The sequence below is a fragment of the Parasteatoda tepidariorum genome, chromosome 7 (assembly GCF_982258835.1).
Source record: "Parasteatoda tepidariorum strain Cologne lab strain chromosome 7, Ptep-v5.0, whole genome shotgun sequence".
NCBI lineage: Eukaryota > Metazoa > Arthropoda > Arachnida > Araneae > Theridiidae > Parasteatoda > Parasteatoda tepidariorum.
This window is the reverse complement of record NC_141761.1, coordinates 72,517,084-72,544,448: the sequence shown is the minus strand read 5'-3', so window position 1 is coordinate 72,544,448 and position 27,365 is coordinate 72,517,084. Positions and strand designations below refer to the sequence as shown.

The window sequence follows — 27,365 nt, the reverse complement described above, 5'->3', positions numbered from 1 at the left end:
GACTTGCCGATTAGAAAGTGAGGCCACTTGTTCCGACTTCATCGCTGGTTGATTCTTCGTTGTTCGGATCGCAGAAAAGGGATCAGAATTTAGATCGGATCATCTAATTTATAGATTGAAATCGAAGAAATTCTGGATTTTTTTTTCCTTTTACGTGATCGCATGAGATAGATCTCACCAACTGAAATTGTTAAATCGTGAAAAATAAAAATGATAGAAAATAAATAATAACAAGGATAATTATGTTTTTAAAATATTTCAAATTAAGCTCGTACGAAAACATCAGAATATAGAACTGGTGGTAAAATCAATCTCAAGATCATGTTTTTAAATAAATGAAAGAGAGACGCAGTTAAATTCAAACAGAATAGGTTGATCAAGATTTGTATGCGTTTTGAAGAAAAACAAGGTCATCAACGCTCGTTATTATATATGTGTTCAACAAATTCAAACCTAACCAAGATATGCATTTGGATAACATACAGAAAGAAACATAAAGAATTATAATATAGTTGTTCATTATAATTCAATTCTACTGCCTTTATTTATGTGCAACATCAACGCCTAATTGCTTATAACAATAAAATAACTTGTTGTTAGCTGATTTCGGGGGGAAAACTTTTTGTTAAAAAAGTTTTTGTGTTAACTGGACAAATGAAGATGACGGCTACCACAAAGCCTAGTGGTTTCAGTGTCAGAGACATATTGGAACTACCTGAGGTAAAGAATGCTAATCCTAGTAGTAGTCCTAATCCTAGGACAAGTCCTGTTCCAAGAGCACTGGATTTGTCTGATGTGACGCTTCCAGCGTTGTGTTACAGCAGTTTTTGTCCTGACACTTCTTATTCACGGTGGTTGGCATCAGAAATTATTCCAGCCTATGCAGCTTTACGTAAGTGTACCTTTAAACTTTTCTCTATCGATATCTTAATTTTATTTTGTTTAATTCGCAGCAATTAACATTAATACAGTTTTAACAGTAATTGTGTAATTAATGCTGTTAATTTGTGCACAGAGGAAAAAAAAAGTATTGCCAGAATATGATAAAATTTGTGTTTCTGGTTCTATGAGAACACCCAACAGCTCAGTTATTTTTACTGAAGTACTTTGGTAATGATTTTGGTAAAATGAACATTAAAATATGGTTTTATAATAAAAGATAAATTTAGTAATAGTGATAAAATTTTGTAATTTATCATGCTACCTTAGAGCATGGCGTAAAAACCATTTATTCGTTTAAATTTACTTTTCAGTTTTGTATTTTTTACTAAACGTGGGTGATAAGAACTATGATTTTGAAAATCAGAAATTCTGATAAACCGTTACTATATGTACGGAAAAATTACCAAATAAATGATTTCAGTACTAGATATATTTTGGTTTCATTAACTTAATAATAAATAGTATGACTTCTTTTTCCTTACCAGAAATGTCATTACGGTACGGTTATTTTACCAGAATTTTTTTCTCCGTGTGACTAAACTTCATGACTTATTCAATGGTACAATGAAATTTTAACGACAGTAAGATGTTTCGAATTCAAATTAAGGTATAGGAAAGCATTTAGAAAAAAAAAATTATTTTAAACTTAAAAGATTAGAAATATCTTCAATAAGTCTTTTTTTATTATTAGTTAATATTAACCTATTCTTATTAAAGAACAACAGGTTAATTTTCAAAAGCTATAGTTTTAAAGGCTTGATTTTATGAGTGCACTGTAAAAGATTCCGGATCAAATTGAGGTAAAAACTACTGGCACTCCGAATTTCCAATACTTTTTAAAGTTAAATTCATTTTTCCCGGAACATGTTACGGAACAAAAAATCTGATATACCGTAAATTTTACTGCAATACTTACGTAAAATCACTCGAATTAAATAAATATTACTGTATAATATAACTGTTATACATACAGTTATTATATTATACAGTAAAAATAGATTTTAGGGATGATGCATCTAAAGTGCCGGTACTTTATACCGTAATTTGATTTAGAATTTTTACTAATCAATTATTAGGCATTCATGGTGCTTATACAGACCATTTTTATTAAAACAAAATATAAAATCGTTAAATACTATCGGCAAGTGCATGAATCTTTCAAGCAATGTATTAAGTTTTTATATTAATTATCTTCTTTTGCGCAGTTACTAGTAAACTTTTTTTAAATAATTTTTTTATTCCCCCTTGTTGACGTTTTTTTCATCCCTGCCTACCCCTCTATGATTCTCGTCAAAGTTTGTGCAATTTCGTCAAATTTGCACAATGTGTCTTTTACGGTATCTCTGTTGAAATATTTTCATGCCCGCTAGGGTACGGAAGGGTAAAAAATACTTACGTGATCGGGTTTTTTACATACCCAGAGCATGTAAAAAAGGCCATGGTCTTTACCTGCAATAAGGCTTATGCTTATTGTCCACTTTACTTTTATTTACATCCAAAAGATTCACGTTCAGAACTGAAAATTTCCAGGTTAAGTCCTCTGGTCGCACAGTTAATTTTCCCCATGTAAAAAGAAACCGAAATCCAACTCATGGTTTTACAGCTGGTGTCGTACCTACAGAACTTAAATTATTGGGTATTAGCGCATCGTTTATTAAAGATTTCACTTGTTTCAATGGTAACAAATGGGTAGGATTAAATAAACTGCGTCAAAATTTCAATTTAGCATGAATCTTAAATAACCACGAAAATTAAAATTACGAATTCAAATTGTCAAAATAATATTTTTTAAAAATTGATCTGAAACTTAAGAAAAATTAAAAAACGTTTAAAGAATTTTTCTTTTTTACTCGACATTTTTTCCTGATTCAAGCAGAAAACTAAAGCACTATTTAATTAAAACAATTTGCTGTATCAAAAATGCAAGTTTCTTATTATCTTATTTTTTAAGTATTAATGCGAGAAATAAGGTATATATTTAACATACGTGTTTTTCAACCATGTATATTTCAGATATAAATATTAAAAAATTGTATTCACCTCAAACTTTCCAGTTATTGTAGTTTTTATACAGCGGGATACCCACCAAACCTACAGAAACAAACGGAGTATAACTCATATAATATATCGATGTTTTTGAAGGCACATATAGTTTGCAAAAGGAAATAACATTTAACAATAGTTATAGTCATTAGTTATAAATAATTCGTTAGTTATAATAATAATTCCGCTAATAAAAATAAAGATTGTGTTCCCAGATCTTTAATTTATAACAACTGATTTTTTGACTAAAAAAAAGTCTTTTTAACTGTCACAAATCATTAATGTATGTCTTTCTTTTAAAGATAGTGCATCGTTTTTAATACATTTAATTTAATTTTAAGTTTAATTAAAATCAAAGAAACAGAAAAAGAGTAAGCAAAATATTTTTCGTTTCAAAAATCAAAATTATTCGTCAAATTCTTTTATAAAATACAATTCTTCCTTTAAAACTATAACTCTCCTTCTCTGATATTTAAAGAGTTGTTATTTGAAAGCAAAAATTTTTTTGAAAAATTAATAATTGAAAATTTTATATTAGTGCCAATGAGTAAAAAAGTAAGAATGAAAACTCCCCCCCGCACATAAAACTAAATAAAATTAGTTGCCGAAAGGAAAAAAATTTTAAATTTTTCTGATGTAATAGTTTTAAATGTGATTCAAAGGGGAATATTTGTAAAACAAAATGATATATAACTGCTTAGGTTTTATTTTGTTGTAATTATTTAATTTTAGAACAAGTGTATTTATTTGGCGAAAATGCATCCAAATAAACTTATTAATCAATACGAAAGTATTAGAAGTTTATTAGAATGTGATAGAAGTAACAATTGAATGCGATGGAGAAAAAAAAATTAGAAAAAAATTTAATACATTTTTATTTTGATCCTGCAACTAGTTTTTTGTTCTCTATAAAATGTGCATTAACAGTACCTGCTCTATTAAATCGAATACACTTGAACTCTGTTATAATAAGAATATAGGAACCTAGTTAATTCGTTCGATAAACCAGGGTGCTCGTTTAAAACCGAATAGACTGAAATAAACTAGGGAATCCTTAAAAATGGTTCAGCTTTTATTGTTTCTTTGTTGATATTGGAAAAAGAACTCTGAGTTTAGTTTGCTGTACAATCTTGAGCCTGTCTTCGGCAATTGTTCGATATATGCTTTTATCATAATCAAACATGTGTGTTGATAAAATCAATGCAACCCTTAAAAATGGAGAGCGGATCAGACATAAAATTTCAACTGACCTTCACGCAGGTGCATATAGGCATACGTATGATCACCAGGAAGTATAAACTATGTAATAGTCTGCATACAAGATTAAGAAAATTTGTAATTACAATTACTACTAGTTTCTTATTCATTTGCTGACTAACTACATCTCCATTCCTCAACTGTTTGTGTGATTAAAGGGGATATAGACAAAGAACCTCACTTTCTTACTCTTTATTATCTACCTAAAACAACAACACCAGCACACGACCCGGCACTTGTACAGTAAAAAGTTTCGGATCAAATTACGGAAAGAAGTACTGGTGCATCATAAGTAATATTGATTTTACCATAAAATCCGTTTTGACCATAAAATTTTGCACCGTATATTTTACAGTAATAATCAAACTGCAGTGATTCAATGATTTTACAATAAATATTACTCTAAAAATTATTGTATACCAAGGTTTTTGTACGGTTAAATTTTACAGTAATGCTCTTATTTTTAGATGTTTATGCATGCTGTTACTGTCTATAGTCTGCCATTGGAAATAAAATAAAAAAATTTAAAAAATTTTACAGCAAAAATTACCGGCACTCTAGGTGCTGGTATACTTTACTGTAATTTGATCCGAAAATTTTTACAGTGTATCTATCGGCTTACGATAATCGTGGCCATAAGAGGAGACAGATCCCTTGCAAAGAATCCCCAGCCACGTGTCACCAATCCCAACCGCTCGCCTTAGAAAATTGTTTACCAGATGAATTTTAAAATATGAATAGTTACGCTTTTACATAGGGTAGAATAGAATATCTTTAAATTTTCCTGTTAAACTGTCCATATTTTGGGTAAATAATTGGGAAAAAAAATTTTGAAAATGTGGTTTTAGGAATGATTGTAGGTAGCTTTTCCAACAAAATGCGAAAATGAAATGAGATAATTTTACATACTATATTTTAGAAAATTATTCAATTTTTTGTTTTCTTTACCATAAATTGGAAAGGTCTTTAAACTGTTTGCCAGCATTGGACATAGTTTACGCACAGTGTAATGTATTATTGTAGTTGGATTTTTGAAATAATCCTATCCATCCTTAAATATCCATTATTAATAAAATTAAAAAAAATCCATTGTAGCCAGTAAGGTGTTGTCTTACCATTCTGTCTTATATCTTCTTTTTTTTTTTATTCATCTTGCATGAACTTCAACTTTAGTGGTATCGCATTAACTAACTTTCATATTTTTTCGTATATTAATTATTATTATTATTTTAATGTGCTTTTAATAAAGGTATTCTCTTAAAAAAGGTTAAAAGCATATTATTTATCAATATAATGATTTTCGATAAATAAAAGTAAAATTAACTTGGTCATTCAGGTCATTATAGTAGGAAGAAAAATATTTTATTCTATTTAATAGATTTTATAATTAAAACAAAAAGGATTGGGTATTACATTTATTTCTCTTGTATCAAAAGGATTTAATATCAGAGGGCATACCGACAAAATAAAATTTAAAGCGTGATTTATAAATTGCGGAACGTATTGATGATACTGTGTTCAAGAATTTTGTGTTCTGAACCTGTAAAACTTCTTTCACGTGATTAAAAAAAAATCTTTTTTCCATGGATAATCTTCTCAAAATTATGAAAGAAGAAAAAACACTTTTCCAACCAAGTTACAAACATTTAAAATTTATGTATTTTTTAATAATAGCTTAGTTCCTGTTAATTTCGCTCAATTAGGAGTAAATAATTGAATGTAGATGCTCCATTCAATGAAAGTCTTAAAATAATTTATCTTTTTTGGATGCATACATATCCATTACTACAAAGTTCCTTGTAGTGCGATCCTTCCTCTTTTTTTGTTGTGGTTTGTTTTCTCCTTTATTCATTTATTTATTATTTTTAGTCAGACAAAATTTCTAACATCATTTAATTGTGTTTTCTTGATGCCTACCCGCATCTGTATCTCGTGTAATCTAGGTGTTATTAGTGTACCATCTAATTCATAGAAGATTACATTCAATCTTCTGCATTAAAATTTATCTTTTTTCTAATTTCATTTTACGTTGTTACGTTTACGTCGTTAAACTAGAAAATCTGTTACATATACAAACGTTCATTTCCCGCAAACAAAGAGAAATCGTTGTAGATAGTGCCTTTAGAGCAAACGATACAGTTGTAGTAATATAGGCATTGTCTAGATGTACGGTACTACGGTACGGGACTCTCTTTTACTAATGTTTCCCCAATTTTGCCTAGAGTCACAATTCTACAAACAAAATAGATATTTTTTTGCAAAAAAAATTAGATTACTTTCTTTACTATCGAATAGTAAAATAACACTGAAAGATAAAATAAACTACAGTGTAAAACATTTCGGATCAAATTAAGGTATAACGAACCAGTGTCAGTAAATTTTACCGCAAAATCAATTTTTATAGTAAATTTTACAGAAAAAAAATATGTGATATGCTGAAAATTTTGCAATAATATTTATTGCTAAATCACTGAATCACAGTAATTAATTAAATGTTTATGTAAAAATTACAGTATGAAATTTTAGGGTGAAAATGGATTTTGCGATAAAATGGATTTCACGGATGTTGTACCTGGGTGCCAGTGCTTTATTCAGTATTATGATGCGAATTTTTGTACAGTATATATCTAAATCTATAAATAGAATGTTATACAAGAGGGCCCGCGATTACAGATTATTAAAGAAAAAATTTAATAAGAGATATTATTGAAGAAAAAAAATTTTTGAGAAAATTAAAACATTTTCCGGGCTCTCTTTTTATCTGCCTTTTTTATTTTCATTAATTACCTTTTCTTATAAGAGTTCATAAATGGGTTGTCAATGATTATTTTATTAATTTTAATTTTATTCCATGATTTAAATATTTATACCATTTTTCTGTTCCACTAGCTTAATTTGTATCGTGGTTTGTCTAAAGTAATGACAAATATTCGATTGAGTTACATGCTGAAAACCTTTTATATATACAATTGATAGCATTACAAAAATTTAAAAATACTTAATGTTTGAAAAGAAATGTTTTATTTCTTATTATTGTTAACTTTTATAATAAAAAAAGAGGGAAAAAAATGGAAGTTCGAATAAAAATGAATACACAGAAAAAAAAACTCTATAAAAATCACCGCGCTGTATGGTTAAAAAAAATCATCATTATCATTTTGGTTCATAAAACCAAAATATATGGTAATCATTTGGTAATTTTTCAATCGTATTGTAAAAGTTTGCCGGTAATTCTGATTTTCAAAAATTATAAATCTTAATACCACACATTTAGTAAAAAATACAAAGCTGAAATTAAATTTAATCGAATAAATGGTTTTTATGCCCTACACTAAGGTATCACAACAAAAATTACCAAATTTTACCAGATTTCTTAAATTACATCACACATTATAAAACCATATTTTATTGATTCCCGAAAAGTCTTTACCAAAGCGCTTCTGTAAAAACTACCGAGTTTCTTGGTGTTCCCATTGTGCCAGAAATACGGTAAGTTTTACCATATTCTGGCAGTTCTGATTACACTTTTTTTTTCTCAGTGTGCGTTTAATATTACTTTTCACTTCATGGGAAACAGTTTTATAAAATGGATTTTGATTTTTTAAGATTTTTAAAAATAAGTCTTGATTTTATGCTTCTGTTTTACTCATTATACAAATTATCTGTATTCGCTGAAGCAAAATAATCCAAATTCCAATCTTCAACCGAATTTTTTGTTATCAACCGAAACTTCACGTCATCTTTGATAACGTCCACCATCTGTGTTGTGAGTAGTGATGGCAGTTATCGGGTGTCAACATCCTTATGAAAACTTCACTCAATGGTTTTAAAATGTTGAGAGTGTCAAGATAAATATTCGAGTCCTCACTCCCAATATTTATAGATCAAACAAAAAATGACAAGTGTAATATTCATCATAATCACTCTCAACGATTGCTACAAACTGATAGCTGCTAACGTACGGAGTTGTTTTTATTTAAGTACGTGTACTCAACAGGTATCAGCGACACGTAAAAAAACAACTCATTTTGACATCTTGTTTATGGAATTGATTAAAAAAAAAACCAAAAAAAAAGAAAACAGTAGGACAAATGGCCACTGTAATAATAGCAGCTGTATTGTGCTTAAAATATTTTTAAAAAAATGATCATCTTATTAACTTTTAATTAAAATATGAATTCGTCATGGACTAATAATGAATCCTAATAAATTTTAATCCTTAAATATGTAAATTAATGAGAAGACGATATTTTAATTCACAGTATTAGACACAAAAACGTATTTTCTGTGAATTAACATACATTTTTTTCGATGAATTAAGTTTTTTGAACCCCCCCCCCCACTCAAAATAGAAGGCAACCTTGATTCAAACCGTTTTCTTTTTTTTTTTCATTTGGTTGAGATAGAAACATTAACTAATTGTTTATTTTTAAACTTCGTAAAAATATTAGCATGCTAAGCTTGTTTCCTTAAAGATTGAATTAAAATGCATGCAAAAAACTTTGCAAGAAATCTCGTTGTCTACCTTTTACTGTAAACCTTGTTTCAGCCTTTTTTTTCCATTCTAGCTTTGCCCAGGCTCTCAAATGCAGCATTTTGTTTGCATTAAAAACTTATACGAGATTCATTTTGTACGATTTCATTCTTCGATCGTATTTCATTCCTATACGAGCAACATTTTGTTTGTATTAAAACTTATACTAATGTTCAGGCAAACCTTCATTTTTAAAAAGCTAAAGAAGGTACATATAAAAGTCTGCATAAATAAACTTTGTTTCAGCGATGATCATAAAATCTAAAATAAGTCTGGAGAAGGAAAATTTATCCTCCGTTTGAAAATGCGTTCTACTCTTGATTTACGAATGATGAGTCATCCTCGATTTCAAAAGGTTTTTCTAGCCTTGTTGTAAAGGCAGATTCAATCGCGATGTAAAAGGGTTGTTTATACAAGCTTAATGCTAACGTCATAGCACGTAAACTAGCATAGTGTTAATTTAACTTTTTGGGTATTTCACTCTCTCAATGACGTCGTATTTTAAATTTTCATTTCTCAATAACACTTTTAACGATTCTCTTACGACATTGATTTTGCCATATACATAAATAAACTAAAACTACATAAATATAATTAGCGAAAAATTTGTATACCGCACAATTCGATTTTTTTTTCATCCATAAGTAAATTAAAAATAATAAATAAATATAAAAATAATAAATAAATATAAAAATAATAAATAAATATAAAAATAATAAATAAATATAAAAATAATAAATAAATATAAAAATAATAAATAAATATAAAAATAATAAATAAATATAAAAATAATTTTTTCATGTTTAATATAACTAACATGAAACTTATATGTTTAATATAACTATTATTATTTATACTAGCATGTATTAATAATTTGTTACATCTTTGGTTAAATAAGTTTTTATAATTGTAGGGAAACTTTTCTAGTAGCTTATGGTATTAGTTCTGGAGATATAGGGTAATAAAATGCTAAAACGGAAATTAGCATTGAGAGGTTCAAACTTGCGACCTTTTATTGACCAAATTACTTAAACCATTTTTTTCAGCCCCCGATATTATGACAGACAAGTGTACAGATTTGTCGTAAAACGTATGTTTATTCGGAGAAAGTACGTTTTCCTGTCTGATTTCGTAACTCAAAATATCGTGTGCACAAATATTTCGGCAATTTTGGCAAATATTAGAAAAGTAAACGGCTATTAGTAAAAGGTTTCCAAAATTAATTTTTATTGCTTAGTGCTTAATGCTACAGCATGAAAAAATAAAGACAACATAAACATTCGATAGATCAGAGTTATGAAATAACAATGCATTTTTATTAAACAATATTTTATATTATTCTCTGTTCGTGTAATATTTCGTTTCGGTAGTCATACTTTCCCGGCCAAAACGTGAAATTTAACAATGTTGAACTTATTATTTGGGATTTCCCAGGATTATTGAAACAAGTCTACGGTCTCCACGCTTTTGAAAGTTTAAATCATCATCTGTATCAAGGAAATTCGGCCAAATTTCTGCAAAATAATCAAATTTCGAACAAAAGAGTACGTAATTGACAGCGAAGCCCTCAACCCTAACCCGACACCTAATCTCAAAATGTAATTTATGAATTAATTAAAAATTCTCAATTAATATCAAATTCAAAATTAAAATAAATAATCATTATTAATTAGACATCCCATAGAATTCGAAAATGCAAGGACAACACTACAATTACTTATTTTGCCCATATTTAACTTCCTTTATAAGAATAATTATTACTTTACTAATCTCTTTACGAACACTAATAAGCTATAGCATAAAAATTCAAGCATGATAACGTTACAAAAAAAAAAAAACGCTTTTACAAATAATGCCCTAATTAAAGTATCTCTTGACGTCTTTTTGTAACTCAATACTTGAGTATGTCATGAATAGTACCACTAAAAGTACCGAAATGCAAATGAGACAAGTAGGTAGAAAACATCTGGGAAAGGGTCAAATGAGGCAGCTTTTCAAATGGGATTAGCACCCGTCTACGATGCCTGTCCTCCCAAAATCTGAATTAAAATGTCCACTTTCGAGTGAGTCACGATAACCAAACTCAAATACCCAACATCAGAAAAGGGGCAAATCCAATATGTGACGACTCATCATAAAGTATGTAAATCCTCCACTGTATTCAATATGTAAGGTGGAACTACAATGGCAGATTTCATAGAAAGTTCCACTGTTGAATCTGATTTGAAATTCTTTATTTAGCTTTTGCAGGAAAATTACTGACAGTGTCAGAAACTCAAGCGATTTTGATAATATTTTTAAAAATGATAAATGCACATTTCGTTAGTTTTAACGCTTATAAAATTTCGGTTAGCTTATATCGGTTTAAACTACTCTATTAGAATTCTTATTCTAAAATTATGCTAAAATAACCGTCAGTACCCTGCTCATCCAATTAATCGTAAAGTTTACGGTAAGGAGCATTTCCTACCTTTACGGTTTTGAAACCGTTCACAACTAGTATAGTTAAAAAACCATGAATGCAAATCTATGCGGTTTTTTAACCATTTGCAAGTAGCATGGTTTCAAAACCATAAGCAGTTAAACGGACTGGACATTGGAGATAGTTTAGCATCTTTATGGTGTTGCCACCTTCGCGTGAATGAAAAGATCGTATTCTAATTCGTCCAGGGTCACAAATTGGGCAGTGCAAGACACTGGAAACTTTATGGGTTTAAGAGAATGGAGGAAATATATTGATGCCAACGTTGGAACTCGAACCCTCTTTCTGTTGGTCACGAGACTGACAGATTAGCCCTCTCGGCTATAATATGTATGCAGCTGCAAGGAGCTAAGTGGCTTCATCAGGTGGGTCTAGTTGGTGCGATAAAATTTTGGTTGTATAACCATATTCGGTTTTTCTCACAGTTAGCAGTTTGAATACCATATTATTTATGATTATTTTATTGTTTCGCATGAATATGGCAAAATAACAAGCGAATAAATTGTTATTTATTACATTTGTCCGAGGAATTTCTAACAGTGTATTACACACAGTGACAAACGTTAAAGCACAAGCAAAAAAAAATTTGATTTTAAAGACAACAAAACAAGTAATGGTAACAAAATGGTAAATGGTATCGTAATGGTAACAAAAGACATTTTCCTGTGATGTTATTAAAAACAGGAAAAGAATAATTTGCTGAAAAATATTTATTTTATAATGAATTTGATAATAAAAATAAAACAATAAATAATAGATTATGTCAAAAGTTTAAGCACAAGAGCTAAGGTAATACTATTTAGCAGTTTAAAAAAACTCTTGCTTGGGCAATGATCCCTAATATTCTTAATAATATCGAATATTCATTTTCCCGAATTCATTCGCTTATGATGTTGTTTCCGAGGGGAAAGAATGCCATGCCTTCTCAATAAATTGAATACTTGGCAGGTTAAATTGCCCCAAACGTTCTCAATTGGATTTAGGTCTGGACTAAGGACAGGCCAATCTAGTACCTGAACACTTTGGCGAGAAAGCCAATTTTTCGCCAAACATGAAGTATGTATCGAGGCATTGTCTTGTTATATACAATCAGTTACTCCCAAAAGGTCTTGAAAAAGGAGCATATGTTGTCCCAGAGTTTCTTGATAAGATTAAGATGTTTGATGTCCCTTGACGAATTGCATGCATTTTTTGCTACAAGTTTAACAGATATTCTTGAACTAAATACTGAATGTTAATTTTTTTATTTTATCATATTTCTTGTACATTTTTCTTCGGAAGTTCAAAAATTCAGATCCTTTAGTTCTTTCGTTTTTGTGTCGCAAAACGAAATGTAAACTAACGTTGAACACTTAAAACAGCTGCCTCAGCGCGTCGCTTACGATTTTTTTAATATAGAGGAGAAAATGCGGTTTCTAATAAGTTAAGAATTAATCCAGTTGTACCATAATACTATTCAAATTTTCTGTAATCTTACATGGTGGTAATTAGAACCATATTTCTTTAACTCCAAAACATGATACTACGGTTTAATTTGAACAGAAACATGGTTCAACTTGACTCTTTAAGGTACAACGAATTCGTACTTCAACATAGTTCAGTGTTGAAACAATTTTTTTGAGGGTGTGTACAATTAGTAACCTTTATATGAGGCTATGTTGAACCATATTATCCCATTTCTAAATTTTAATAACACGTTACTGTAGCTCAACTTAAATGGAAACACCTTATTAAGATTGAGAAAAATTTGCCCTGTATTATAATTGAAAAATGAAGTTATAATTTTTTTAAAAGTGGGCAATATTAGTAGCCTTAATATGATGCTAAGTTGAACAATATTATTCAGTTTCTTAAATTAAATAACAAGATACTATGGCTAAACTTAAATTGGGACAAATTTGCCCTGTATCATAGTTCAACTTTGAAGCAATTTTTTGGAAAGTTTGTGGAATCGGTAACTTTAATACGGTGTTCAGATGAGTGATAATATTCTGTTTCGGAAACTTAATAACACGATCCTATGGTTCAATTTGAAAAGAAATACCTCTTCGAGGTTGCGAAAAATTCAACTTCAAATGATTTAACTTAAACGGAAGAATCTTATCGTGTTTGCAACAAACTAGTCCTGTATTTTTGTTCTACGCTTAACTAATTTTACTGAAAATATGCCGTAAACATCTATCAATAATCTTAATATGACAAGAAGTTGAGCTATTTCATATTTCTTACACTTATTTACACGATATTATGGTTCAAGATGTTTCAATTTAACACCTTATTAAAATTACTGCACATTTTCACTGTTTTATTGTTCATGGTACCTATATTATGATTTAAAGATGAAAAAGTTTTCTGAGAATGTATATAATATACAATTATTAATTTTCTTTGTATGAGTCTACGCTAAACTATATTATAATTTTTCTTATACCTGTTTACACGATACTACTATTAGCTTAAGCCTAAACCTATTTTAATGCAACACTTTATTGACATTATCGAAAATTATACCGTCTTAGTGATGTAACGAAATCATGTTTCAAATTGGAACGAATATTTCAGAACGAGTGAGATTATGAAAGTAGTAAAGCACAGGTCGAAGTTAAAACATATTATGGAGTTTCTTAAACTTGATTACACAATATTGTTAACTTTTTTTGTCACCGTCGTTGAACAGTCGACCCAATTTTGAGTTAATGATTACCAATGTTGAACTCAGTAGGTTTGTGATTCTGTTAATTTGAAAATAAACATATTTTAAATTTAACAGTTTATTAAAGTTACGGCAAATTGTAAGGCATTATATTTCAAAGTACCAATATTATAGCTAGAAGTTAAATCAATTTTTCTGACAGTTAAGCAGTTATTATTCGTAATGCGATATTTTTGAAATATTTTCAGATAAGTCTAAACATTTCTAAAATTATGGTGGATTAAATTTAAAAAAATTTTACTTAAAAAGTATCGTATTCCAAATTGATATGATTTTGCAAGAAAAAAATTAAACCGATTTTCAGAAATCCTCTAACATAAAATTGATTGACGTAAAATCAATCTTTTATCAATCAAATATTCATTAAAATTTAAAGAGGAACAATTTAATGATCTCTTAATGTTATATTGTAGTCACCTTTTTTCGAACTAGCAATTAGACCTGAAATAAACAAAAGATCAACACTGCATTTAAATCACATTCCAGTTAATACCAATTATCTCCAATATTCAGGCCTATGAATAATCAGCACTAAGAAACTATTAAACACTTTTTCTTGCTATTCGAAATGCAAGAACATGCTTTTGAAAGATTTTCAGACAACGTTAGAATGTCCTAAACATTATAAAAATTAATTATGATCGGCTCAATTTAAAAGTATAACACTTCAAAAATATCACTCTTCAAACTCGCATGATTTTGACCGATAAGAAATTAAAGTGGTTTTCCGAACCCCTCTAACGTAAAATTGACGGATGTAAAAGCAATCTTTAATCAATCAAATATTCATTTCAAAATTTAAGGAAAGAAGACAATTTAATGGCCTCTTAATGTTATTTTGTAATCACCTTTTTTCGAACTAACAATTAGACCTGAAACAAACAAAAGATCAACATTGCATTTAAATCACATTCCAGTCAATACCACTTATCTCCATATAGGCCAATGAGTAATCGGCACTTAGAAACTATTAAACACTTTTTGTTTCTCTCCGAATTATGGATTTTCCATTCGAAACAAAGTGCTCAACTGAAGTGGTCCACAGTAGTTAATCGATCCTGGTTCATTGAGCACCCCCCTTTCCTTTAACATATCTAAACAGTATTAGTAATTTGAGGGGATGACCTTTGGATAGATGTGCATATGAACACGGGAGACTTTTTGTATATCGCATTTCACGCGATGAAAAATTGTACAAGTAAATAGAAAATAAACACGCGAAACTCGAATTAATGTGCTTCGTGTTTTGCCTATAAGCACTCGTGAGGCAAGTGAAAGCATTCAGATTCCATGTTTGGGAAGACTTCTGGATAAGTAATTTTACCCCCACCTCTTAAATAGTTCTCTGGTTTGAATGTTAAAGGGTATGTCGTTAAGATTGCCCTATAAATGTCAAAACGGCAATGTTATACAATATTTCTTAAAAAATATATAAATATATTTTAATTAAAAACAAGCAAATTAACTGTTTTATTATTGAAATATTTTTATTGGACTGCTGTAGTGGCTTTTACTAATCGGGGAAAGGACAATAATATGAGATGCTTAATGCTGCTTATTATTATCATATCTGATATAATAATGGATAATTTATAATATAATAAGAATATTATATAAATTCTAATAATATAATGAAATTTGTATAATAATAACAGCAGAAATATGCCTTGCAAATGGAAAAAATAAGCAAGCATTGATTAAAAAAGAAATATGCAATACATATCCTGTATTGTTCGTTACAAACCAGACCAACACTGCCAGAGAATGTAATTCACATTACATAAATTGTAATTTGATAGTTGTTTTAGCGACGAGAAAAGATAATTGTTCTTTTTTAAATGTCTTTTCAAGTTTTATAAGATTTTATTTTACTTTTTAAATTCATAATGATAGTATGCTAATCTTTATATTTTATAAAAATTTGTATTTTCCTAAGACGGAAAACTGACGGAATTTTTAATTCGGCACTGATCAATTCCGTCTGAGAGAGTCCCACTATTCTTTCAAAAACCTTTCCATCTTGGAAATATTTAGCTCTTAACAGCTTGATGAAATAGTTAGCTACTTTGTCCGTTGTTTTCAGCTCAGTCCGTGTTTAAAGAAATATATTTTTGACGTATTTGCACCTAAAGATTTTATTGAGGTTTTCAAGGTTATTCAGCTAGAAATTTTGATGATGATCATATTACTTGGACACATTATGCCCAAATTGTGATGTTTGCATTGTTTTTAATGGAGAACATTTCAGTAGTTTGAATTGTATGTAACTTGGTCGAGTGGAAATATATGCGCCATCTAGTTAAGAAATTTAGCATGTAATACATGTGGCTAAAGCTAAAAATAAAAAATGTAAAATAAAAAAAAATAAAAATAATAATATAATAATGATCTTTCATACTATTTTTTCAAGTATGCCAAAAACAAAATATGTACAATGCGCAAAAAATGGACCACCCTGAAAGTAATTGATGATCTAATGATCGGATCTTCAAACTTTGAACCGCTCTCCTGACAAAACTATTGTGACTATATTTCCCAGTTTGCTATATTATTTTTAAGGGGTCAGAAATTTGAATCGTTCAAAATAAGGTATGTTTATTCAGAGGAAGTATGTTTGTGCGTCTGATTCTGTAACTTAAATCATCATCTGCACCAACTTATTAGTATATTTGAGATCCCATTCTTGAACCATTAAGATTGAGTCCCAGAACGTTAAGATCCGATCATTAGATCAAGAGTTATTCAGAGTGGTTCGCTTTTTCTTTTGGGCACTGTGCATTCTTGGTAGTTTTGGAACTTTAAATGCACACGGATGGTTATTGCAAACTGTTTTTCTTTATGTAACTCACGTTTTACATTGTTTAAAACATAATCAATAGAGGAAAAGTGTTTATCATATGATAGTTTTCTTATATGCGCCACCCCTATTATAGCCGAAGAAAATGGTGGATAGGTCTTTATCGTCTGGTGCTGCAAACTTAGATGATGTTTGAAAAAAATTTATCTTTGTTGGGTTTTTAATTTATTACTGAAGTGAATCATCAAGTCATTAATTTCATCATATATTCGAACCTAATTCGAGTGAATGTTTTACATTTTCTACTTTTTTCTTTTTTGCTTCATATAATTGCCTATAAATATGTATGATCTCAAAGATTATAACATTTAGAATTTACGTGATCAATATTTTTTGGTACTAGGATTAGGATTTTTTTTCTAGATTTCATAGATTTGCTAATATATTTATTTTTTGAGATAACTAAGCGGTGGGTTTCAGTTTCGTAAATTTCGCCGATCTCCAATGATTTACTTCGTCTGTTGGCTGGTAAGTCATTAAGTTCATTATATTTTCCAACCAAATGTGAGGGCATGAGTGCTATGTTTTACACATTCTTTTTTCCAAGAATTATCCATAAATAACTATAATCCAAGATTATAACATTTAGACTTTATATAATTAATAGATCTTGTTACTAAATTGCCGCTAAGACATATTAAGACGCATTTTCTAGATTTGACAGATAATACTACGGTAATTTTCAGTTTTGTAAATGTGGCCGATCCCTATGGATTTACCCCTGTTATATATTCATATAATATATTTTATAACAACAATTAACATCAAAATTACTATCATGTTCTAATCTTCATTTTAAAAAGAGTGTCTTATATTATAAACCCTACCCTTTCAAACTAATTAATATATTATTCTATAACCATTGTTGAACAGCAGACCCAATTTTGGGCTTACGACTACTAGCGTTTAACGCCTAAGCCTTGTAATTTTAAACCCAATCCAGAAGACAAGGGAACTCTTGGATCAAGTATTGAGAGAAACTTACTTTTCTGTTGGACCTTTTGATGGAACTAACCCGCATTTAGAGGAAACCACATGGAGAGGAAAACCGCGAAAACCTCAAAAGGTTTGTCTGACGACAAGAGGACTCTAACCCATAATTCGTCTACCACTGAGGATATTTTATGTCAGCACTGTGGTCGGTGCAATCTGGGTGCAGAATTGATATTGACCAGCCATCGCTGGGATTCGAACCCGATTCACCTTATTGAAAGGCGGACGCTCTATCCCCTGAGCCACCACTGCTCTAATCAATTAATATACAGTACAGAACCCGTTATCCGGAAATCAGAAAACCGGAAAACCAAAAAACCGGAACGAAATTCGATGAATTTTCCCTCCATTTAAAAAAAAAATATTTTTTTCCTCATAAGATTTTAGGATTTTTCTTTCTTTTTTGAAAGATTTTTACCTTACCATCATTTTGGAAATAATCATTAGTGTATTATTTCATCGTTTTTTCTTCTTTTTAAGATTATTTCCAAATTTTTTTTCTTTAGTTGGGTTTAACAATTAAAAAAAACAGCTTTTTGCAGCGATTCAGAAAACCGGAAAAATCAGTTATCCGGAATAGCAATGGTCTCGATCGTTCCGGATAATCGGTTCCCTACTGTATTATGAGAATTATTTATGAAAAAACTCCATTGGCTTAAATATGCGGATGGAAATAAATGCCGACAAGTTTCGAACGATTAAAAATGAGCGCACATTCTCACGACTAGCCAGACGTGAATGAGAAGAAACAAAAAATGCTTTCGTTTATTCTTATTCACGTCAAGAAAGTCTTGAGAATGGGTGCCCATTTTTTAGAGCTTGAAACATGATGACTTTTATTTCCATCTGCATATTTTTGAAGCCAAAGAAAATTTTTAATCTGTAATATATCTTATCGCTTTCGTTTCTTGGTATTATTCATTAAATATATATGACCAAATTTTTTTCTTCTCTGGACTTGCGTCTCATTTTAAAAATCTTTTACAGCTTTTGCACACATGGGTCTTGATCCTTGCCTAACAGGAGCCGAACCTGGATTCCTCGCAAGCCATGAACTCACTCGTAGCACTGATGAGAGGGACGAAATGGACGAAGAGGATGATCTTGAGGATGAAGAAGATGAAATAGTTGATGACGATAGTGCTCTCGAGGACCTTCCGGTTGTGTCAAGCCCTGGTGCGGGGATGCCTACGGGTGCCACCGGTGGGGTTTCCGTCATCACTCGGCACCGAAGAGGGGATGATTCCGATTCAGATGAAGTCACTTCATCGCAACAGCCATCAACAAGTATTTTGAACTGCAGTACTAATAATAACAATAACACTAGTGGGTGTAATAACAATAATACACCAACGAGTTCGACGTCTGGCGACGCTGCAAATCCTCCTTTGAAAAAAAGAAAAAGAAGAGTTTTATTTTCAAAAGCCCAAACATATGAACTAGAAAGAAGGTGAGAATAAAGTTAGATTTAAATCATGTTTAAAGTTCTTGAAATCTTTTTTAATGTTGCTTGAGTGTGAAATTAAAATCATTAATAAGTGATAAATCGTTGTTTTATCTTTTAATTATCATTTGTTTCGTTTTTATGTTGAAAGTGAAAATAACAGTTTTAAAAATCTTTAAACATTTTAATCTCGTTTCTCATTACTAGATTAATAAAATAAATCTGATAATCAAAAGAAGTTGTTAAATTACCAATTAATTTATGATTTATTATGTCTAGCTGACCTTTTTCTTTTAAATATTAAAAACATAAACTAATACTATTTGGTACAAAAGGAAAATAGTTATTTTGAAATATTTATAAAAATAGACAAATTAATTTAATGGACAAAAAAAATCTTTCAAGGGATTTATCCTTCAAGAAAAAAATCTACAAAAAATCTATTTAAACTGACTGATAGTACTAATGTTTACCATTATTATTATTGTGAATGAAAATAAGCACATAATCAGCAAACATAAAAACAATAAAACTTTCATATTCGTAGCCACATTTATATAATCACAAAATGAGTTTCGAGTTCACATACACCACTGCTCATTAATTTCCATATATCCTCATATTTTTATTTTTTTAAATCAACTCGGATTTTTTTCTGCATCAAATATAATTAGATGACTGAAAAATATTTTAACCTCGGCTTAAGTATCTGCCAATTTTTTTGTTTCAAACTACGAGTCATTTATAGATTTTTTTTTATCATTAAAAAACGTTGTAATTTTTGAAGGTAATAATTTGATGACGACTCACTAGCAATTATATTATAGTTTTATTGTATTTAGTTACAATGATCAATGTAACGTCAGTTTCAGGTACATGATGCATGATTATTTATTGCACAATAACTACTTCAGAACTCTTTCAATTAAAAAATTATTTTTTTGAAAAATGTAAGAAATATTAAATGTTTTAATAGTTTTATGAATGACCTTAGTCTTAAAAATATGAGATAAAATTTGCTAAAACTTGATAATTTTTTCATGATCCATTATAGTAGGGCAAAAAAGCATTTATTCGATTAAATTTACTTCTTAGTTTTGTATTTTTTTACTAAATGTTTAGTAAAAAGAACTAAAATGTTGAAAACCAGAATTTCCGTTAAACCATTAACATAAGAATGGAAAAATTTACCAAATGAATAGTTTAAAAACCGCATATTTTGGTTTTGTTAACCAAATTTTCTTTCTATCTTGTTGCTAGAAATGTGATTACCACACAGTAATGTAATTTTTTTCAGAATTTTTTTCTCCGTGCACAATAAAGTCTACGTAAGTTGAACACTTGCTTTAGAGATAGACTCAAACTAGGGATCAACGGTTAGAAAGACACGAGTTACTTCTTATATTATGCCATTTTTCTATATTTTCGTTATTTATACCAAGCAAACTATTTAAAAATCTAGTTAAATTTTTCTAGCATGAGTTTTAATTTTTACTTAGCAAATATCATGATCTTGAGGACTGGCATTGATTTAAAAAAATGAATTTCAATTTTCTATATGAACTTAATATTAAAATTAATAATTCAAAGAAATAAATATTAGGCACATTTTGTTAATAAATAATGTCTTAATATATAATTGCCTATGAACATATGCAACCATAAAACTTAACATTAACATTTGACAATGTAAAGTTCATTTAGTAATATTTTTTCGAACCATTTTATGTAAATTTTTATGAGAAATAGTTTCCCCATATGGTCAAACTCACGAGGAGTTTACTTTAAATTTTAATACTATTCCATCAATTTAGTGAAATTCTTATTCATAACAACTAGGAGGCTTCGCCCCCTGCTCGCTGGTGCTCGCCAATCCCCGGAACTGCTTTCGCAGTTCATTTCGGATTGCTTCGCAATCCGATTCTCGCTTTACTCGCTCATTGGATACGTTCTTAACGTCTAGCTTTTGTATACTTTTTTGAACACTGAAGTTCCGAAAACTTTTCACTGTAGAAAATTCTAAACCTGTACTTTTCAATATTAATTTGAAATTGCAAACAGTTCACATATTTTTCTTAATCACACTATTCTAAATTTCAGTTGTTGAGAAAAGTAACTGTTGTAAGTTTTGTTTTAAAGTCTTTCCCACAAAAAGGCTAAAGCCATGTGTTGTAAAACAATATGAAATAGTAGTCTGCCACTGAACGCCGGATGTAAAGCATCGGCTTCGCTAAAGATAATTTTGTATTTTTAATTCTCTGAATGGCACCACCCTAATATGGAATTTGTAAAATAAATGTATATATTTTTGATTATTGATGAAGCCCATCATTTTGCGTTTTCATCAGTGTTCAGAAGCAGAACAACTATAAGTTCTTTATTTTATCACAAAAATATAAAATGTATAAAAAACAAAGAGTAAGAAAATGAGTATAGTCATAGAAAAAGTTAAAATTATAATATAGTATTTATCAGTTAAAATAAAACTTTTTGTTTAAGTCATTGTTAACAATTCAAATTTCTCCGAAGCAATTCTAAACCTTAATTTTGCTCACTACGTGCTCTTGCACGCCGAAGCCTATAAATTAAAACGTATTAGCGTTTTATATAACATGGATTAGCCATATGATGCTCACTACGTGCTCTTGCGCGCCGAATCCAATCAATTAAAAATGAAAACTGTTGCCAGCGCGAGAAAAGAAATATCATCGGTTTTATTGATACATACATACGTACGTATTAGCTTTTTATATAATATAGATAGCGTTAATAATAAACACGAAGTAAAAAAATTCTTTTAAAATTTTCTTACTGCATGGTAATGTCGTTTATGGTAGCAAAGTAAATAAATAAAAAAAATTTTAAAAAAACCTTAATGAAACAAAAATATTTAAACCATTCATTTGATAATTTATCCGTTGATATGGTAACAGCTAATTGGGTTTGGCATATGATAATCCATGATATGCAAACGGTTATTGAAAAACAATTTGATTATAAAAATAATGATTTGCTTGAAATACTAATTGCATTTTTTAACGAATAAAAATTACCAGAAATGAAATAAATAATGAGAAAATGTGAACTGAAAATGCAAATATTGGGCAAAAAGTATGTACTGTTTTAGCTGAATACCTGTTCTTCATACTTGGTGGGAAAAAATATAAAAAATAAACAAATCAGCACTGAACAACACTATGAGATCTAGAACAATACTTAGTTTTTATTAACCCCTTAACGATCGGTTAATTTTCAAGAAAACGGTCTTAAAAGTGCCTATTTTACCAAATGCACGTATTTTTTAGTGCAGAAATCTAGTTTAAAATAAATTATCTACAATTACCTTAAAAATATCCTGGTACTGCCATCTGGTGTGTAAAATGAGAAATAAAATGTTTTCCGGGCAACAAAAAAAATTGAATTAGTTTTATTCTTATTGGCGCGTTACTACTGAACACTTCAGCCCAGAAATTTCACGGGAGCGAGAAATAGAGGGCGAAACCTTACCACGTCATTTTCATGGGAGCGAGAAGGAAGGGGCTAATGGCTAGTTAGAAACCAAGGAAATCTCCTGAATGATTCAGTTGAAAATTTTGAACAATATTTAAGGATCTGGTGCAAAAATTGCTACGTTTACCCACTGTACAATTTTAAGGACACTAGCTTAAACGGTTCTGGAATGGGATACCTGCAGTGACGTATTGTGGTTATCTTGATCCTGATAGGTTGTTGAAACATGGCATTTGTTTACGTTTACAACTGTTCTTTCAGTTCTATTTCTTGTAAACCAAGTCCGTCAAGCATCAATTCTCTCAAATGATACATTCTATAATCTTACACATAGATTCTTTCACAAAGATATCAATTCTTTCACTACCTATTATTTACTTAATACTAAGACCGGTGGCTGAGTGGTAGAGCTTCGCGCTCCCGTGCCACAGATCCTGGGTTCGATCCTCGGGTCGGGCAAGGTTGACTCAGCCTTTCATCCTTTCAGTGGTTCGATAAATGAGTACCAAGCATGCTTGGGAACTAAACACTGAGATATTCGCGTTCGGCTGACCACCTAACTGGAACATCTGCTTCTACACCCCAGAGCCCAAGGTCAAGAAAACTGAAATGGGTACAGTAGGACTTGGCCCTCCATGGGCTGTCGCACCACTGAGTTCAGTTTTAATACTAAGACAAACATGAAGTCATGTAAAACTAAAACAAACTAATTATGCATCGAAATTGCCAGGTACACAAAACAAAAATATATCATGGTTGTAATAAACAAATAATAAATCCAAGCTAAGTTAAGGACGTGGAAGAAAAAGAATGATATTTGCGATACGGCTCTGTATGTAATCAATTTCATGTTAATTTGCATTCTAACTTATGAGGAGAAACTCTACACGCTATTTTGCTTTTAAGCGATTAACCGGGACTGACGCCATAGTTAACATGCGTGGGTATACATTGTCTTCTTCTTCTTCTTGAAGTGCGAGTACCCAATTATAACAAAGATACGCAAATGCTTTATTTTATTATTATAAATAGTTTGTTTTATTATACATAATTTGCTTTATTATGCATAATTTGTTTTATTATACATAATTTGTTTTATTATACGTAATTCATTTTATTATGCATAATTTGCTTTATTATACATAATTTGTTTTATTATACATTTTTATTTTTATGCATGATTGTTTATGTACTTTTCAGGTTTCGACAACAGAGGTACCTGTCAGCCCCAGAAAGAGAGCACTTGGCAAGTATAATCCGGTTAACGCCTACCCAGGTAAAAATCTGGTTTCAGAACCACAGATACAAAACTAAACGAGCCAGACAGGAAAAAGGTCTGGATGTGAACCCGTTACCTTCACCGCGGAGAGTAGCTGTACCCGTTTTAGTTCGCGATGGCAAGCCATGCCAACCAGCAAGTTCTGCTCTGAACAAGCAACAAGCTGAGGGTGGACAACGCAACTCAAATCTGCCGTCAGATTTGTCTTCGATTACTTCAATGACAAACATGGCGGCCATCACCAATTCCTGCATTGGCACTTTTAGTATGTTACCTACTTATTCACATCCTTTAATACATCAGCACCGATGGTGGTGATGCTTAGAGAAAACAAAAAGACTATTTAAATCTATTTATCTATTAGACTCAGATCTAATGTAACAGAGACAATTTGCATTGAACTATTCAGACGTTTTGTTATGTGATCCCATGACAACTCATTTAAGTAAACTGTTTTCTTTAGGGAAGAGAAATTTATTTATTGATACTGTTTTATTTTCCCTAAATTAAATTGGCAAGTAAATTGCCTTGATCAAGGAAAAAAGTTTTTGGGTCAAATGCAAAAGTTCTTAATGTCTTTAAAATGTTGAATTATGTTATCTAGATATTTTATGCCAAGTGTTAATTTAAACTTAATTTGGAGTTCCTGTATCTAATGTAGTTAGAGAGTAACAACAAGGAATATTAAAACTGTCCAGATAAAGGTTATCTGGATTTGGTTACCTCACTTGACGGAGTTTCTTGTTAATTTCTCTTTTTATTTCGCATCAGAATTACGTTAACTGTATTGAGCTATGCTTTTTTAATAAGATTTTTTAAGTAGTCTAAGACAAAGTTGAGTAAATAATTGATAAACTGATAAATTATTTAATTATATAAACAAAACTTTATGTTTAGCTCGTTTACAAGATTTTTTTTATTGGAAATAACCTGACAAGAAAAGTAATTTTTAATCAGAAAATTAACAGTTTACTTGGCATATAACAGCATTAATAACTAGATAGATGTGCCAAGTGCTAATATCAAAGATTTTAAAGCTAACCATTTCCAAAAATATGAATTTATTTATTTCATTTATTTTTTTTATTTTGCGTATAATAGGTGTTTAATTTTGAGATGACTCCTTAATAATGACTCCCTTATTAAATTTACAAGGTTTTGCTTCTTTTCTTTTCAGAAAATTTCGGCTCTCAGCCAATCACGGAGAGTTACTCGTGTGTCGTAAGACTTTAACTGCATTAAATATAAGGGCTCTAATTTGATTGGTTCTAGTTTTAAAACTATCTGTTTTAGAACAATTAGTTAACAATTGGCCTTAAACTGAACTTATAAAAAATTATTTTAAGTTACATTCAATGAACATTTATTATGGCTAAATACATCTCTCTAATGCACAATGATCAAAAATAAAAATTTTTTGTCTTTAATAAGGTCTTAAAAGATTACTGATATTAAATTTATTTCAGTCAGCTTTTTAAGCTGTTGTATCTGAAGCATTCATGTTTTAAATATTTTATTTCTTAATCCGGTTCGTTCATTAAATTTTAAGCAGAATATCAAGAATGAACTCATATTAAATGTTTGATCAAATAGGGTAAAAATAAATATAACTATTAATACGCGATCATTTACAAAATAATTTCAAAATATCAATTAATTTGAAAAGGCTAACATGATTGATACGGCATACATCCGAACGCTCAAAAATAGTGTTTTGCAGTCATGTGTTACAGTTTTATAAAAATTTCAAAAATATGAAATTTTGATAGCTGTACTAAAATATTGAGTGTTTTTTTAATAACTTAACCAATTAGTACTAAAACATGGTCACAAAGTGTTCTAATATTAAACTGTCAAACTCAGTTTTATTCTTAGCTAAAAGAAGAGTAAAAAAGTGAGAAAATATTGCTTTATCATGGGTTTTTTAAAGTGTTAAAAATAATTAATAAAAATCTCAGTAAATTAAACACCACGTTGATGACATTAATTTTCTCCGAAATGTTCCCTGGATATAACTCCTCGCCTTCTTTTAAATTTGATTTTTAAATCTAAATAAAATCAAAACCTTACGACGATATTTTAAAGTTAATGGTATGCAGTACATATAAAAGAATTGAATTTCAATTTTTTAGAGTAATATCATTTAAAATATAAAAATTAATATAATTTAAAATATAAAAATTACTTAAACTAAATTCAGGTATCAGGACAGACAATTTTGCAAAAAAAATTCAATAATTAATTCTTTTATAGAAAATAATAAATACAGTAAATACGAGTGAGCAAATTTCATTACATTTCAGATGCTAATAAAAATAATTTGTTGTATGTGAATAAATAACCTCTAAGACATAGAACTGAAATTACAAAGTTTAATATAACGATAAAATAGTTCTTCAACTTAAATTCGAATCATAAAACAAATCAGTAAGTATTAGTCAAATAAGAAAAATGATTCAATCTGTAAAAATCTGAAACCTATTTTTGAAAGCTATCAGCTTTATTTTAATATCCATGCACGGAGAAAAAAATTCTTGTTGAGTTACTGCACAGTATGGTAATGACATTTCCAATAAAAATAAAACTTTAAAAAAAACTATTCTGGAAATAAAACCAAAATATACGGTATTTAAACCATTCATTTGATAATTTTTCCTTTCTTATGATAACAGTTTACCGGAAATTATGGTTTCAAAAATTATAGTTCTTATTATTAAACATTTAGTAAAAAAATACAAAACTAAAAGGTAAATTTAATCGAACAAATGCTTTTTATTCCCTGTTCTAATGTACCATGATGCAACTACCAAGTTTTTAAAAATTTTCTCACATATTATAAAACAATATTTTATTGTTAATTTTACCAAATTCGTAACCAAAGCCAATTGAAAAAAATTACGGTAATTTTTGGTGTTCCCATAGATCCTGAAACGCAATAAATTTTACCATATTCTGATAGTTTTGACTGTACTTTTTCTCTCAATATGGTTGTTAAATAAGAAAGAAAAGAAACATTTTTAAAATTATAATGTGTACTTGTTTGATTTTTTATTAATTTGAAGCACTTTTCATTTTTAGCAATTTGTTAAAAAATTGAATGCTGCAATAGAACCCACATAAAAGCCATGAGTATAGTAAAAAATGTACTGAGTAAGGAAAAAAATAAATTTCAATTGACAATCAATACAATAAAATCTATGTTTTTCTTAGTGTTGCTTTTATCACATTTTTGGTGCACCCAATTTAAATATTTCTAATCTAACAACTAAACAATATCGACTTTTAAAAGTAATTTTTTCGTTTAAAAAGAA

At 29.5% G+C, this 27,365-nt stretch overlaps 1 protein-coding gene across 1 annotated transcript; it reads left to right on the top strand.

Annotated features, from left to right (window-relative positions):
* LOC107455617 (uncharacterized) lies at nt 1–24,527 on the top strand. Its single transcript, XM_016073241.4, has 3 exons — nt 1–892; nt 18,809–19,271; nt 23,976–24,527. The coding sequence occupies exons 1-3, from the start codon at nt 655–657 to the stop codon at nt 24,370–24,372; spliced, it is 1,098 nt and encodes a 365-aa protein (XP_015928727.2). The 5' UTR covers nt 1–654; the 3' UTR covers nt 24,373–24,527.
* The last annotated feature ends 2,838 nt before the right edge of the window (nt 24,528–27,365 follow it).

Coding starts and splice junctions, on each gene's coding strand:
- LOC107455617 (XM_016073241.4), top strand. CDS start 655: ATGAAGATGACGGCTACCACAAAGCCTAGTGGTTTCAGTGTCAGAGAC. Junction 893..18,808: donor TCCAGCCTATGCAGCTTTAC/GTAAGTGTACCT, acceptor AATCTTTTACAG/CTTTTGCACACATGGGTCTT. Junction 19,272..23,975: donor ACATATGAACTAGAAAGAAG/GTGAGAATAAAG, acceptor TGTACTTTTCAG/GTTTCGACAACAGAGGTACC.